At 38.5% G+C, this 17,176-nt stretch overlaps 1 protein-coding gene across 2 annotated transcripts in view; it reads left to right on the top strand.

The window, feature by feature from the left end:
* Window positions 1-17,176, top strand: part of PKP2 (plakophilin 2) — a 95,083-nt gene that overhangs the window by 33,466 nt on the left and 44,441 nt on the right. For both annotated transcript variants that reach the window (XM_045463082.1, XM_045463083.1), the window contains exon 5: window positions 11,642-11,849. In XM_045463082.1, coding sequence (XP_045319038.1) covers window positions 11,642-11,849 — 208 coding nt within the window. The remainder of the gene's footprint in view (window positions 1-11,641; window positions 11,850-17,176) is intronic.

The raw sequence follows: 17,176 nt of genomic DNA, 5'->3' as shown, positions 1-17,176 counted from the left end.
GTAGTTTCAGGTCTCACATTCAAGACTTTAATCTATTCGTGTATGGTATGAGATAGTGGTCCAGTTTCACTTTTTTTTGCATGTGGCCATCCAGTTTTCTCAGCACCATTTGTTGATAAGGCTCTCCTTTTCCTGTTGTGTATTCTCGGGTTTTTTGTTGTAAATTAATTGGCCACATACGTGTGGTTTATTTCTGGGCTGTTTATTCCGTTCCATTGATCTGCATGTCTTTTTATGCCAAAATCATACTATTTTTATTACTACAGCTTTTTAATATAGTTTTGAAATCAGAAAGCATGATGGCCTCCAGCTTTATTCTTCTTTCTCAAGATTGATCTGACTAGTCAGGATCTTTTTGTGGTTCCATATAAATTTTAGAATTATTTGTTTTATTTCTGTGAAAAATACCATTGGAATTTTGATGGGAATTGCATGGAATCTGTAGATTGCTTTGGATAGTATGCACATTTCAACAGCATTTCTCTAATCCATAAGCAGGGAGCATCTTTCCATTTATTTGTGTCTTCAGTTTCTTTCATGGACAGATCTTCTCCTCTGTTAAATTTATTCCCAGGTGTGTGTGTGTGTGTTTTTAATGCAATTGTAAGTGGGATTGTATTCTTAATTCTGATAGTTTATTACAGGTGTACAAAAATGCAACAAAATTTTGCATATCGTTTTATATACTACAACCTTACTGAATTCATTGATTAGTTCAAGTAAACTTTTGGTGGGATCTTTAGGATTTTCTATATAATATGGCATCCGCAAATAGTGACTGTTTTGCTCTTTCTTTACCAATTTGGATGCCACTTCTTTTTCTTGCCTAATTACTGCAGCTAGGACTTGAATACTATGTTGAATAAAAGTGGTCAGAGTGGACATCCTTGCCTTGTTCCTAGTCTTCAGAAAAAAAGCTTTTAGCTTTTAACCATTGAATATGATGTTAGCCGTAGGTTTTTCATACACCACAATATCAAGTTGAAGAACTTACCTTTATCCCTAATTTTATGGAATTTTGTTTTGGTTTTTACTCAGAAATGGTTTTGGGGGGCACCTGGGTGGCTCAGTCAGTTAAGTGTCCAACTTTGGCCGAGATCATGATCTCACAGTTTGTGAGTTCAAGCCCCACGTTGGGCTCTGTGCTGACAGCTCAGAGCTTGGAGCCTGCTTCAGATTCTGTGTCTCCCCTTTTCTCTTCCCCTCCCCCACTCGTACTCTGTCTCTCTCAAAAATAAATAAACATTAGATTAAAAAAAAAAGAAATGGTTTTTGGACTTTATCAAATGTTTTATTCACTTATTAAAATATTTCTATGGTTTTTATCTTAATTTTGCTAATATGGTAAATTACTTTGGTCTTTAAGTGTTATCCCATTCCTGGGATCCCACTTGGTCACGATGTACTGTTACCTTTTTAAAATTAGATTTGGTAAAACTTTGTTAAGGCAGTTATACAGCTGTACTTATAAAGGATATTGATCTTTTCTTGTAATGTCTTTCTCCAGTTTTGGATTGAGAGTAATAGAATACATTGGGAAGTGTTCTCTCCTCTTCAATTTTCTGAAAGTTTGATTGTAATTGGAATTATTTCCATCATAAATGTTTGGTAGAATTCACCAGCAAAGCTCTTGGACTTGAACTTTTCTTGTGAGAGGTTCTTAACCACACTCAGGATCTTCAGATTATGAAACTGGCACACTGCCTGCTGTGCTAAGGAAGCTATGTTCTCAACTATAAATTCATTTTCTTTAATTGGTAACAGGGCTTTGGGGACTCTGTATTTTTTGTAATGAACTTCGGTAGTGTGTGTCTTTCAAAGACTTTGTCCATTTCGTCTAGGTTGTTCCAGTGCTCTTCATTGCTTTGTGTAGATGTCATGTTATTTCCCATTGCCTGAAGAATTCTCTTTAACATTTACTCTAGTGCAGGTCTCCTGGTGGTTAACTTGAGCTTTTGTATGTCTGAAAAGGAATTTCATCTTTGCTTTTGAGAGGTCTTTTCACTAGGTTGACAGTTTTTTATTTCAGTACTTGAAAGTTGTTGCTTCACTGTCATCTTACTTGCTTTGCTTCAGACAAGAAATCGTCTGTCATCTTCATTGTTCCTCAGTACATACTGTAACTCTCTCCACCTACCCAGCCTGCTTTTAAGATTTTCTCTTTATCACTAGCATTGAGCAGGTTGGTCATAATGTGCCTTGGTGTAGTTTTCCTTAGGTTTCTTGTGCTTGGGAGCTCATTGAGCTTAAATTTGTAGATTTTTTACTTCTCATCAAATTTTGGAACTTGGGTTGGAATTTCAAATTTTCAACCATTAATTCTTCAAAGATTTTTTTTTCTGTCCTTTGGGAACTTGTTACATATATAGTTGGCTACTTGAAATTGTCTCATAGCTCATCTGTGCTCTATTCTTTTTCTTTAGTTTTTGTTTTCTGTATGTTTTCTTTTTTAGATATGTGTTATTTGCTATGCTTTAAATTCACTCATTCTTTCTTCTGTAAAGTTTAATATGCCATTAATCTCATTCAGGGATTTTCTTTCATTCATAAATTGTAGTTTTCATCTCTAAAAGTTTTGAGTCTTTTTTCTATCTTCTATGTCTCTACCTAACATTTCAAGTTACTTGAAATCAGTGTGACCCTTTTAAATCTTGCTTTTGAGATTTGCTAGGTGGAACCAGAGCAGCATTTATTCTAGAACGAATTAATCCCCACTTCTTAAAGCAAGACAATTCTGAAAACTAATGCACCATGAATTACGAGGTTTTCTGACTGGGTAGTGAGAATAGGCACTGTTCTTGGGCCTGTGTGACCAAGAGGAGCTGTTCCGTTAAATCCTTTGGTTATTTGGTTGGTTAGTTGGTTATTTCCCTGGCTTCAGGCAATTTTCTCACACACGTGCACTAATTAATACTCTACTGAATATTAGATGGAGACCCTCTGCAACCTCAGGAGTTCTCTTTCTGTGCCGCTTTCTCACTGGTACCTCTTCCCTACGGACTCTTCTTCTTGGATCCTGCACTGTCTCCTGAACTCTGCTTGTTGAATTCCATGTGGGTTTTACCTCACTACACAGCAGCCTGAGAACTCTCTCCATACAGTGATCTTTGACAGCAGTGGGGCTCCCTTGCTTGTTATCCATCCCTTAGGGATCACTATCCATCATTGCTACATTACCAATTATCTAAACCATTGTATGCTTTGTCTGGTTTTTAAAATTGTTTCAGATGGTAGGTAAATCCAGTCCTTGTCACTATTGAGTCATTATTAATTTTGGTAAATAATTCCCTAATAAATTCCACCTAGGATTGTGTAGACTTAAACCCCACCAACATTGCATCATAGTGCCCATTTATATGTACCATTACTACCATGAGATTATTCTTTTGTGTTTGTTTTTGTTAATCTAATAAGCAAAAAAAAAAAAGCCATCTCTTTATGGTAAAAACTTTCCTGTTTTTTTGAAATCAAGACTAATAGTTGGTCACTTAATCAAATCAGTGACAAAGGAAAAAAAATTTAGTTATACACACATACCACACACACAGTTTGTCATAATCTTGCATAAACTATGCCCATTGTGTATCATCTGCAATTTTTAGTTTCTTTAAAGTGAAATGAGAACTTAATGACACTGATTCATCTGATTTCACCTGTATCTGAATTTTTACATTTCCCGTAGTCTTTTACATTAATTTTGTTCACAAATAATTACAGAGCTTTTTAAAGCTGTTTTCCTTTATCTGGTCTTTCCAAAGCATGCAGATTAGTTTTCAGAGAAACAGAACTCTTTTCACCCTTAAATTTCATTCGTTTACCTAACAGGTAAATAAATTACATGATTACAGTAACAAGTACAGTTGGCCTAAATACATTGGGAAACATGTAAGTTATTCTTAGTAAATTTGTAACTCAACTAGTAAAAATTGGAGTGCAAAGCCCAACATAGAGTAACCTCTCAGCTTTGATAATTCTCAGGGAATCAGTAGGATTTCCAGAGGGAAACAAGAATGTGACTAATCCTACATATCAGTTAAGTAGAGTCAGGCAGGAGAAACAGGACTGTTTTCTCCAAAGATTTGTATCTCCTTAATGCTTGGTAGGAATTCATTATCTATTACGCGTAATATTATATATAATCCAGTGTTATGCATCTTATTGTATCTTTCATCATGCAGGATTGAAAAAGTCTTCTGAAGTCCAATTTGTCAGTATTTCTATTCATGACATCTGTATTTTAGGTATTACTTTAAAACCTATCCCCACATCTAGATTATTTCTCGTTTTAAAAGCTACATAATTATTGAGTAGTTCTCACTGCCCTTTGCCTGTATGTTTGTTCCATGCGAAGAATATGTAAGGATTAAAAAAAAATTTTTTTTAACATTTATTTATTTTTGAGAGACAGAGACAGAGTGTGAGCAGGGGAGGAATAGAGACAGAGGGAGACACAGAATCCAAAGCAGGCTCCAGGCTCCGAGCTGTCAGCACAGAGCCTGATGCGGGGCCCGAACCCACAAACTAACTGTGAGATCATGACCTGAGCTGAAGTTGGGACACTCAACTGATTGAGCCACCCAGGAGCCCCAAGATTTAAAAAAAATGGTGTATTTAACTAGTAATGAGCCCTCTTTATACATATAGGTGAAAAGAATTCGGCTAAAATTAGTCCTTTCTATGACTAACTCAGATAAATGTTTAAATCTTTTTTTATTACCAATTTTAAAAAGCTGGGCATTATTAAGCACGCTTTCATTTTCTAATATGGAATTACTTGAATTTTTCTTTTGTTTCTCAAATTGGGCTAGATTTCTACGATCTCCTAAGTTGCTAATTTGATTATAAATATCATTTTGCTTACATATGTGATTAAAGCTGTGCTTGCCTTCTTGGCTCTTTTTCTAAAACTAGGACAAACACTGGTTTTGAGAATAATGAAACATGAAAGTCACACTGAAACCTAAAAATACATATGCGTGGTAGAAAAATTTAAGTATTAAGTTATAACCAAACATGAACAAAATCCTGCTAATATTAAGCATAGTGCTATAGCATTTGAATTTATGTATAAAAGACATTACAGGCTCAGTCTCTGGGGCATGTGGCTCTTGATCTTGGGATTGTAAGTTTGAGCCCCATGTTGGGTATAGAGATTATTTAAGAATAAAATCTTAGGGGGAGAGGGAAAATGGGTGATGGGCATTGAGGAGGGAACTTGTTGGGATGTGCACTGGTATGTTGTATGTAAGCGATGAATCACGGGAATCTACCCCCAAAAGCAAGAGCACACTGTATACACTGTATGTGAGCCAACTTGACAATAAATTATATTAAAAAAAAGAAATAAAATCTTTTTTAAAAAGGCAATTATAATTTGAATATAAAGATCAAAATTCTAAATCATAAACTTTTAAAACCAGTGGCAACTTTTTAATCCTTATTTTATTTGATTAGGACTCAGACCATTTATCATACTTGATCCTCTTCTCCTTTTTGAACCTTTCTTCTTTTGGTCCAGAGTCTCCTGGTTCTTTTTCCATTTCTCTGGCTCCTTCAGCTTTCTTCTGTGAAAAATTTATCATAAGCTGTCCCTTAAATGTTTATGTTCCTGAGATGCCTTCCTGGGACTTTTCTTCCTCAGCACCATCTCCTGACCTGCCTCATCCACTCCTATGACTTCCATCCCTATATGATTTAGATGCTGATGACTTCCTGCATCTCTGCCCCCTTCTGTCCCTTGGGCTCTAAACCATGTGTCCATCTATTTCTTGGACATCCCACTGAACTCAACATCAGCATTTCAAAAATGGGCACGTTAATTTCTTTTGCTTTTCCTCTCTACTAGCCAACCCTCCTTCTAACTTGTTCTTCCTGCTGGGTTGGAAGGCAGGACCCTTGGTGGTTTGAGTATTAACACTCAGAAGTCACTCAGGGAAGCATGAGTCCCCGCATCCTAATTACCTCAGTGACCTTGGGCAGGATACTAACGTCTCTGAGCCTTGGCATTCCTACCTATAAAGTGGAAATAATAATCCTACTAGAAAGAGTTGTGAGAATGCACTCAGATCATGGTACAATGCCTGCCCCAATCTGAACATATTATTTCCTGTGTGAGTGGTAGTTCACCCAGGTGGTATGACACAAAAACTTGAACACAGACTTTCAACTTTTCTTTTATTGTTACCTCTCAACATTATTCATATTCATGCAGTCTTCAAGACTTTTTAGTGTTGCTACTAAAAGTGTCTTGAATCTACTCACCTCTTTCCTCCCTACTCAGCGCCACTATGCTAATCCCTATCACCATGTTTTCTCTTAACTCAGCCACTTCCTGGTTAATTTCCCTTCCTCCACTTTTAACCCACTACTGATACAGTCACCTCTCAGCACCCACTTGCCTTTAGGAGGAAGGATAAATTTAATCTGCAAGACCCTTCTAAAACTGACCTTATTTCCATTCCTGCTTCAGATCTCATCACTGAAGTTTTGACTGCCATAACTATCTTGCAGAATCTTATAAAACTCGTACGAATTCATTACTCAAAATTTGAGAAATTAAGAAACAGACAAAAGAGACATACCCACACTTCCCCAATATTGTTACCATCTTAGTTTTGTTCTCTGACTTTTTACAAATTGAATATGTAGCTTTCCTTGTAGGGATTTTTTTTTTTTTTGCTTTCATTTTAAGAAGCATGCACAAATATATGCTTGTTGTTTAAAAAAATACAAAATAACAAGCAACTTTCATAATTTATATGCCCATCATTTCTCCCAAACTCCCTAAATTCATTTCCTTCTTTATGTCTGTGTTTGAGTGGAAATACATAGATATTTTATACATTTTTTCTAGTAACACTGTACAATAAGCATTTTCTCATAACATTAGCAATATTTTGCATACCTCATATTAATGGTGGTATATTAATGGTGATGCACTAGCTACCATGTGTTGAGTGAGTACTATGTACCTAGCATGGAGATTGTTAATCTTAGATAATCTCCATTTGACTGGTGAGGGAACTGTAATGACCAATATAAAATATCTGTCAGTTCTAACATTACTCTGCGTCTCCCATGGAAACTTCAATCTGTGTGGATTGTGACAATCATTAACTAGTCTTCCCCTGTTGACATTTATGGTTTCAAATTTTTCCCTTTTATAAATACTACAGTCACAGGGTGCTTGGGTGGCTCAGTTAGTTAAGCATCCAACTCTTGATTTTGGCTCATGTCTTGATCTCATGGTTCGTGGGTTCGAGCCCCATGCCAGGCTCCACACTCAGCACAGAGCCTGTCTGGGATATTCTCATTCTCATTCTCTCTCTCTCTCTTTCTCTCTCTCTCCCCCCCCCCTCCCTCCCTCCCTCTCTTGCTCTGCCCCTCCCCTGTTTTGTGCAGGCTCTCTCTCTCAAAAATAAATAAATTTTATTAAAAATTAAATACTGTACTTACAATTACATGTGTGTGCATTTCAAATTCTTTCCTAATGAAGGTTATTAGAATATTTTTGAAGTTTTTGACACTTACTGCTGATTGCCTTCCTGAAAGGTTATACCAATTTTCATGGAGTGATTAGTTCTAATGGGAAGGAAAAGAGAAAAGGGGAGTGACATTTCACAGAGGTGGTGACATTTGAGCCAGCTCATGCAAGATGAGCAGGGCTTTGCCAGAAGTGAGGCAGAGTGGTCAGAGCATTCCCAACAGGAAGGAAGTGAGAGCAAGGGCACCAGGGCACAAGGGAGCCCTTGCCCCAAAGGAGTCAGTCTGTTCCTTCTGCTTATTTGCCACCAGAATCCTCATCATTTATTTTATAGTTGGCAGGAAGAAGAATCAGAATAGAGCCCTTCCGTATATTTAGAAACCATCTCAAATGAAAGGTCTTTTGAAGTTCTGAGATATTCATGTTAGTCTGTTTCTTCTTTCCTTTTCCCAAAGGGAGAACAAATCCCCTGAGGATTCAGTATAACTGGGAAATACATGCCACCTCTCTCATCCCATCTGCTTCCCTGAATGTGAGGGGACAAAGACAGTACATTTGGCGTTGGTTCTGATGTGTACAGGATCTGGAGCGCCTGGGTGGCTCAGTTAAGCCACTGACTTCGGCTCAGGTTATGATCTCACAGTTCACGGGTTCGAGCCCCTCATCAGGCTCTGTGCTGACAGTTCAGCGCCGGGAGCCTGCTTCAGATTCTGTGTCTCCCTCTCTCTCTGTCTCTCTCCTGCTCATGCTCTGTCTCTCTCTCAAAAATAGACATTAAAAATAATGCATTTGATATTGATTTTGCATCAGTCTGCTTAACAAGATGGATAAAAGTAACCTAAGTCAATTTATAAATTTGGGAGAGGTGCCAGACACTAGGGCGTCAAATTCAACAGTGACTAGAGCTATAGCAGATTTCTACATTTGTCTGAGCGTGGTGTGTCCACAATGCCTTCTTTCTGGGCTGGAGCAAGTGCTGAAAGCCCAAGGGGTGAAGGTGACAGGGTAAGCAAAGCCGGCTGTCCAAGCCCCCGAGTCCAGTTCCACACGCCACTTCTCTCTGATTCTATCATCGCATCTGGAAATGCAATATGACCGGTAGGCCACATCCCATCATATTTTGAAGAAGGCCACTTAGGAGTTATAAATCAAGCAATAAAATATTTCTAAAGCTCGCAAAATACCTTCAGGACAAACAGGATTTTCTTTCTGCATCTGATGCTTCTACAGCTACTGTGAAGATTTAGTATAGCTGGCATTTATGAAGTTGGTGGAGTGTACATTTAACCAACTTAAAACCTAACTATGAAATAGAAATTGATGGAATTGGAGAAACATGTGAATTATAAACAATTTAAAATGTGCCTTTCTGCTCTTAAGGAAGTGTAGTAATGGGAATAGAGGAAGTGATCGAGTAGATGATCTACTGGACCAGAATTAATTGACAGCTCAGAAATCTTTATCAGTAGCATTTTTGTGCAAATATATTAGAATGGCTATAGACGTAGCCCAACAAAATTGCTGTGGCCAGTTTACCAGTCGTGCCCTGTTCTGCACATGTCTCCTCTGAAGTGAGTTGTAAGTGGAAGTATTATTCCTCATTATTACTAGTGAAGCCTCAAAGAGACCAAAAGAGTACTTCTCTAGTAAGGTTCTCAACAAGCTATTAATTAGATAACATAAATGAAACTCTTAACACTATGCCAACACCTTCTAATGGTAGAAGTGGGTGGGAGAGTCATTATCTGTGTTTTATTATTATTATTATTATTATTATTATTATGGTTATTATTTTTAAACTTTGACTTTGATTCTTGCCTTGCTAGTCTTCTCCCCAGTCCTAACAAAGAAAGATGTAAGATTGGAAGATTATGTCTTAAATCTCATTTATCTGTTTATGAAAGGGAAGCTGAAATTTGATGATACATAGAAAATATGAAAAGGTATTACTGGGCGCCAGAGCATGAACTGTGAAGCAGTTAGGGCATCATTCATAAGTGATGAACTTCAGCTGAAAGGGAACCTCCTGCCCATTCACAACCATAAGTGTTTCCTAAAAATTTCTGCATTAAGATGGTGAGAATGACTGACATCTTTACTAGAAGTTCTTACTAATTTAAAATTTCTGCATCAGATGCCAATGGAAGCCCATGAGAAGGAAAAGCCCTCAGTCTACAACTTAACATTTTGCTTCAGCCACCCCACGTCCACCTCTTGACTTCTTTAGATAATATTTGCAGCCTAAAGTATCACATTGCTCATATGATTTGACCTCTTCTTGAACAGCCATACTTTTCAGAATCTAAACCATCTATTTTTATTCTTCTTTTCCTAGTGGTAACCCTTTCTCTAATAGACAGCATGCCCTTTCTTGCATATTTGGATGGGAGAGATATTTTCTATTTTTTTTAATTTTTTTAATTTTTATTTTTTTAATGTTTATTTTTGAGAGAGAGAGAGAGACGGAGTGTGAACGGGGGAGGGGCAGAGAGAAAGGGAGACAGAATCTGGAGCAGCCTCCAGGCTCTGAGCAAGCTGTCAGCACAGAGACTGACATGGGGCTTGAACTCACAAACTGTGAGATCATGACCTGAGCCAAAGTCGGACACTTCACCAACTGAGCCACCCAGGTGCCCCGAGAGATATTTTTTAAATAGCATATCAAGGGGTGCCTGGGTGGCTCAGTTGGTGAAGCGTCTGACTTCAGCTCAGGTCATCATCTCACAGTCTGTGAGTTCGAGCCCCTCATCAGGCTCTGTGCTGACAGCTCAGAGCCTGAAGACTGCTTCAGATTCTGTGTCTCCCTCTCTCTCTGCCCCTCCCCTGCTCATGCTGTGTCTCTCTCTATCTTAAAAATAAATAAAAACATTTAAAAATTTTTTTTTCAACGTTTATTTATTTTTGGGACAGAGAGAGACAGAGCATGAACGGGGGAGGGGCAGAGAGAGAGGGAGACACAGAATCGGAAACAGGCTCCAGGCTCTGAGCGGTCAGCCCAGAGCCTGACGCGGGGCTCAAACTCACGGACCGCGAGATCGTGACCTGGCTGAAGTCGGTCGCTTAACCGACTGCGCCACCCAGGCGCCCCAAAACATTTTAAAAAATTTAAATAACATATCAAAAGTGTAAAGTTACGTTATTTACTTAAATTAAGAAGCTTGCATAATTTTTATATGAAGCTTTTTAAATACCCTAAGCAATTGATCATAAAAATAGCTGGCATTGGGGCGCCTGGGTGGCGCAGTCGGTTGAGCGTCCGACTTCAGCCAGGTCACGATCTCGCGGTCCGTGAGTTCGAGCCCCGCGTCAGGCTCTGGGCTGATGGCTTGGAGCCTGTTTCCGATTCTATGTCTCCCTCTCTCTCTGCCCCTCCCCCATTCATGCTCTGTCTCTCTCTGTCCCCCAAAAAATAAATAAACATTGAAAAATTAAAAAAAAAAAAATAGCTGGCATTTAGGATTAGTTTGCATTGCTACTACCAGTGCCATGGTAAATGAATCTTTATTTCTACCATTGATGGTGAGATCTGTCCATTTATATTGACTGTAAAGTTCTGTCTGGAAAAAAAAAATGAAATGTTCATATAATTGTGCTGTTCTTCTATAAAACTTACTCCTCTCATTCCAGCTCTGTTCATCTTCATTATGCTCAAGACTTTAAAAAAAAATTTTTTTTTAACGTTTATTTATTTTTGAGAGAGAGAGAGTGAGACAGAGCGTGAGTGGGGGAGGGACGGAGAAAGAGAAGGAGACATAGAATCCAAACAGGCTCCAGGTTCTGAGCTGTCAGCCCAGAGCCCGACATGAGGCTTGAACCCACAAACCGTGAGAACATGACCTGTATGCTCAAGACTTTTATAGCTTAACTCTTTCTGTCCACTTAACTGTCACTTACCCACCTATCACTTTACTTTCCCCTTCAATTTTTTCATAGGTTTCAGTCTTCTCACATTTATTGTTAGCTCCTCCAAGAGAGGCAGGCACTGCCTTATAGCAGGTGTATATTGTATGCAGTGAGCCTCAGGTTGTGTCCCAGTTACTGTCTGATGGGGACTCTACTTGACATTAGTGAACTTCATCTGTTCATTCATATTACAACAAATGTCTTTAATGCTACATCAGAATAAATATCTGAAATACACATCTGCTTCTTCCCCAGGTTAATCAGCTTCGTGGCATCCCCAAGCTTCTGCAGCTCCTAAAAGTTCAGAATGAAGATGTTCAGCGAGCCGTGTGTGGGGCCCTGCGAAACTTGGTATTTGAAGACAATGACAACAAGCTGGAGGTCGCTGAACTCAATGGGGTACCTCGGCTGCTCCAGGTGCTGAAGCAAACTAGAGACTTGGAGACTAAAAAGCAAATAACAGGTACTGCTAACAGAATATTGAAGGATGTAGAACAGTGGACCCAGCTGGGTATGTTATGTCATCTGTTTTTCTTTTTCTTTTTTTTTTTTTAATTTTCTTTTTTCTTTTTTAAAATTTACATCCAAATTAGTTAGCATATAGTGCAACAATGATTTCAGGAGTAGATTCCTTAGTGCCCCTTACCCATTTAGCCCACCCCCCCCCCCACAATCCCTCCAGTAACCATCTGTTTGTTCTCCATAGTTATGAGTCTCTTATGCTTTGTTCCCCTCCCTGGTTTTATATTATTTTTGCTTCCCTTCCCTTATATTCATCTGTTTTGTCTCTTAAAGTCCTCATATGAGTGAAGTCGTAGGGTTTTTGTCTTTCTCTGACTGACTCATTTCACTTAGCATAATACCCTCCAGTTCCATCCACGTAGTTGCAAATGGCAAGATTTCATTCTTTTTGATTGCCGAGTAATACTCCATTATATATATATATTTACCACATCTTCTTTATCCATTCATCCATTGATGGACATTTGGGCTCTTTCCATACTTTGGCTATTATTGATAGTGCTGCTATAAACATGGGGGTGCATGTGTCCCTTCAAAACAGCACACCTGTATCCCATGGATAAATGCCTAGTAGTGCAATTGATGGGTCATAGGGTAGTTCTATTTTTAGCTTTTTGAGGAACCTCCATACTGTTTTCCAGAGTGGCTGCACCAGCTTGCATTCCCACCAGCAATGCAAAAGAGATCCTCTTTTCTCCGCATTCTTGCCAACATCTGTTGTTGCCTGAGTTGTTAATGTTAGCCATTCTGACAGGTGTAAGGTGGTATCTCATTGTGGTTTTGATTTGTATTTCCCTGATGATGAGTGATGTTGAGCATTTTTTCACATGTCGGTTGGCTATCTGGATGTCTTCTTTGGAGAAGTGTCTATTCATGTCTTTTGCCCTTTTCTTCACTGGACTATTTATTTTTTGAGTGTTGAGTTGGATAAGTTCTTTATAGATTTTGGATACTAACCCTTTATCTGATACATCGTTTGCAAATATCTTCTCCCATTCTGTCGGTTGCCTTATAGCTTTGCTGATTGTTTCCTTTGTTGTCAGAAGATTTTTATTTTGATGAGGTCCCAGTAGTTCATTTTTGCTTTTGTTTCCCTTGCCTCTGGAGACGTGTTGAGTAAGAAGTTGCTGCGGCCAAGATCAAAGAGGTTTTTGCCTGCTTCCTCCTCGAGGATTTTGATGGCTTCCTGTCTTACATTTAGGTCTTTCATCCATTTTGAGTTTATTTTTGTGTGTGGTGTAAGAAAGTGGTCCAGGTTCATTCTTCTGCATGTCTCTGTCCAGTTTTCCCAGCACCACTTGCTGAAGAGACTGTCTTTATTCCATTGGATATTCTTTCCTGCTTTGTCAAAGATTAGTTGGCCATATGTTTGTGGGTCCATTTCCGGGTTCTCTATTCTGTTCCACTAATCTGAGTGTCTGTTCTTGTGCCCGTACCATACTGTCTGATGGTTACAGCTTTGTAGCATAGCTTGAAGTCTGGGATTGTGATGCCTTCTGCTTTGGTTTTTGGGGTCTTTTCTGGTTCCATACAAGTTTTAGGATTATTTGTTCTAGCTCTGTGAAGAATGCTGGTGTTATTTTGATAGGGTGTCATCTGTTTTTAAGTTTCCCGGAACAAATGGCTAATGGGCTCATTATTATCTGAGAGGTGGCTTTCAAGGAACATTGTCACCCTCTGAGTTAAACCCCAGATTAAAGTCAAGTTAGAATTTTTTTTTTCCTGAAAGGGAAATTATTTTGAGGCTTTGCTCAATATTTTAAATTAAAAACTCTGCAACTTTGCATGTTTTTACAACTTTACAGTGCTCACCACATGGAAATTCTGCATCAGTTTACTAACAGCCAACTTTGTGATTTGAGAACGTGTAAGGTTTCAGTATTGCCTCAAGTACACAAGGCATTCATTCTGAAGAGACTCAGTAAGAACCACACCCAATTACTTGTTTTATTTATTCAATAATCCACTCGCTGAATGTATACAAAGAAAGTGAATCAGGGAATCAAATAATGTCCTTGCGTAGAGGATTAGTTTAATCAAATTAGTCAAAATACAAGAAATGTTATTTCCCAATCCTTCCATTACCTGGACCCCCCAAAATACCAGCTCCCTAGCCCACTCATCCCTGCACCCTAAAAAGAAGAAAAAAAGATGAGAGTGGCTGGATGCATTTTTCTAGTTCTTTACTTCATATTTCAAAATCTTGATGTGAACAAATAAATATCTTCTTTCTGCCCAATAGATTAGAAGAATGAAATAATCTGATAGAATTAAAGCAACAGTTTTAGTAATCCTTGAAATTTGGAGAAGAGAGACCTAGTTTTATTTAAATGAATAGTGCATATGGTAGAGGAGAAAAGGGTGCATTGATGTTCAAGCTTAGCCCTCTTGCTGTCACCGTCAGCTCCCTGCTGATGCTCCCTGCACACGTTCCCGAGTGCAAGAGCATTACTGAGTGCAACCGTTGGTGGTATTGCCTTGCAGAAACCTTCCTTAAGTATCTTCAGGGGCCTAGGTGGTATACATACATTTTTAATTTACCGCCAAAAGGTTTTAAGGTATTTGTAGGTATTATTAGGTGATGAAATCTCGGTTTTATAGATGAGAAAAGTAAGGCCCAAGCCCTTTTTAATATATCATATAAAAGTATTTTTAAATGATAATGCTGGACAGTGTTGTTTATTTTAGAAGGAAGTATTCCATACATTTTGTTATAAGCTGAATATATTCTACACTTCTGCAGAATATACAGCAGTTTATTATACAACAGGTTTTTTTTCCTGTTTTTAAAAATGTTGTCATTCTATCTTCTCTGCCCATTTATATCTTAAAGTAATCACATTTTTTTCTATCTTGATATATTTTAATTTAATAAAACTATATGAAGGGTTATACCTTGCTATCCTTCTGCCAGCACGCTGTCATGTCCCATGAGAAATTTCCTTCCATAACTATGACTTATATTAAAACACCTACAGAAATTAAGAGGGATCTCACTCATTCATTCATTCAGCCAGCATTTACGGGGTGCCTGCAAGTACCAGGCAATGAGAATCATTTTAGAAAGGTTGCAGATGTTCTTTTCTTTCTACTAAAACATGAACATTTACTTGATGGTTGGCACTTAAAAAGAAAACCAAACCTCACAATTGGAACGTAACATTTCCTTCATTAAACTGTAGTAATGACAACCGCAAGAGAGAATCAGATAATCTGTTTTACGGTAAAAAAAAAAAAAAAAAAAAAAAAAAAAAAACTTTCCAAAGGAGATGTTTCATTGTGGACTTTAAAATAAGGATAGGATACATTTTGAACTGGTGTTTTGAAGGAGAATGAAAATTATTCCCAGCAAAGTGAACATCATTAGCGAAGCAAAAAGAAGCTGCTGGTCATTTTTAGAGGCAGTTGGATAATAGAGTATTGATGTTAAGGTATATTGTATCTAGAGAGCTTGGGAGGATGTGTGGGTGTGTGTTGAGGAAGTAATCCATTGAACCATGCTTCCCCTTCTTTTGTAGGCAATAGGAAACTATGGTCAGAGAACATTCTGTGGTATTAATGCCATAGAAACCATTCAGTTATCTTTACATAATGTGCAGAACTGATCAGTGGAGGTTTATTGTGCAATTCTCAGGATTTCTAGTACAAGCCAAGCATCCCTTCCAGAGGGGGCTCATTACATGCTAATTGAATTGAGTCGATAGTTGAATGTTTGATACAAATCCTTCTAAATAACTTCCTTTAGCTCTATTAATAGAACAGCTAAGTAAGTGCTTTCTGGGCCTCAGAAATAAATTGTTGACTTAATGTAGACATGTTTATATCTTTGCTTAGAAACACAAAGTGAATAACCATACATATGAATCTTTTCTTGTCTATTTTGTGGGTATCTTTTTATTGAGCCTGTTGTTTGTGCTAGTCACTAAGCTAGGACTTTCCATTTTTCATCTTTGTCCCTCCAGTCATCTCCATAAGGCATTATTGACAATTTACATATCATCAGTGTGACACTCGGTGGGGTTAAGTAGATTGCCCAAGATTATGCAGCTAACAAAGAACAAAGCCCATATTTCAACCCAGCTCTATCTAGGTGTCTTGCTGTATGAAAGTGGCTCTCACCTCCCTCTTTGGAGGCAGAGAGTGATTCATTTTTACACTTCTTTGGGAAAAGGCTTGTCTTTTAGGATCTCAGATTAGAGAGCTCTCCTTCACTCCTCTGTGACCCTTCCTCTGTCTCCACTTGCCACTGACTTGGTTAAGTCCTCTTCACCTCTCTGCTCTACTATTGCAGTAGCCTCTTACCTGCCCACTGATTCAGTTTTGCACATTCCCAGTCTGTCCACTACTCTGCTCCTAGTGATTTCTTGCTGATACGAAAATATGGTCCCATTGTGCTCCCCATTACCTCTAAGATACAGTCTAAACTGTGCAGTATGCCACACAAAGATTTTATGATCTGAACCTGGTGGCCACTGGCAGCAATATCTCCTCTCATACCCTCCCAGCCCAGGTTCTGAAATCCTAAAGGATTTGCTGGTCTGTCTGTGTCTCTTTTCTGTCTTGATATCTTTGTCTCTGCTGTTGTCTTGGACTAAAATCCTTTTCCACACCTTGACCACCTGGTGAACCCTCCTCACCCTTCAATAGCTGTCTTTTCCTCTGAAGGATTTTCAGATGCCATCCTTCCATACTTCATCCCCCCCAGTGGGGTTTTGAAAGAAGGGGCATCTCTGAACTACTTTTGCATCCTTTAATATTAGGATGCCACTCATTTCATGCCTGTGTGTTTACTGCAATAACAACTTTGCTACTCCTCTAAGTTGTTCAACATCTGTGGCTGATTGAATATAAAAAAAGAGATTCATGACCTGGGAATATCTTGATTAAGAGAAATAAAAGGATCAGGTTTGTTTTCAGAAAAGACCCTGATTTTCCTGGCCAAGCTATAAAAAAAATTAACCATCCGATTTCTATATATGCATAAAAAAGGCATCAGCGCTTTGTTCTGCTGGGAGAGAACGTCAACTCACTGACCTTCCTGGCATTTTCAGTACCAGCCTAGGAGGGAAGCTCTTCCCTTTTCAGATGAAAAGACTTAAGGATCAAAGACGTTCCCTCTATGAGATTGTTCCCCCTCCCTTACCAAGTGAGCCTGTTAGTGTACTTTAATTGAAATGAGAACAGTACATACTGGTCTCAGAGGCTCATCTCCAAGGTCACTGAGTAATGAGCATTTGCAGGAGTGAGTAGGACTCTGACTTGGTAAGA

The sequence above is a fragment of the Leopardus geoffroyi genome, chromosome B4 (genome assembly GCF_018350155.1).
Source record: "Leopardus geoffroyi isolate Oge1 chromosome B4, O.geoffroyi_Oge1_pat1.0, whole genome shotgun sequence".
NCBI classification, from domain to species: Eukaryota; Metazoa; Chordata; class Mammalia; order Carnivora; family Felidae; genus Leopardus; species Leopardus geoffroyi.
The sequence above is the reverse complement of the archived record's forward strand: the minus strand, read 5'-3'. Positions and strand labels throughout refer to the sequence as shown.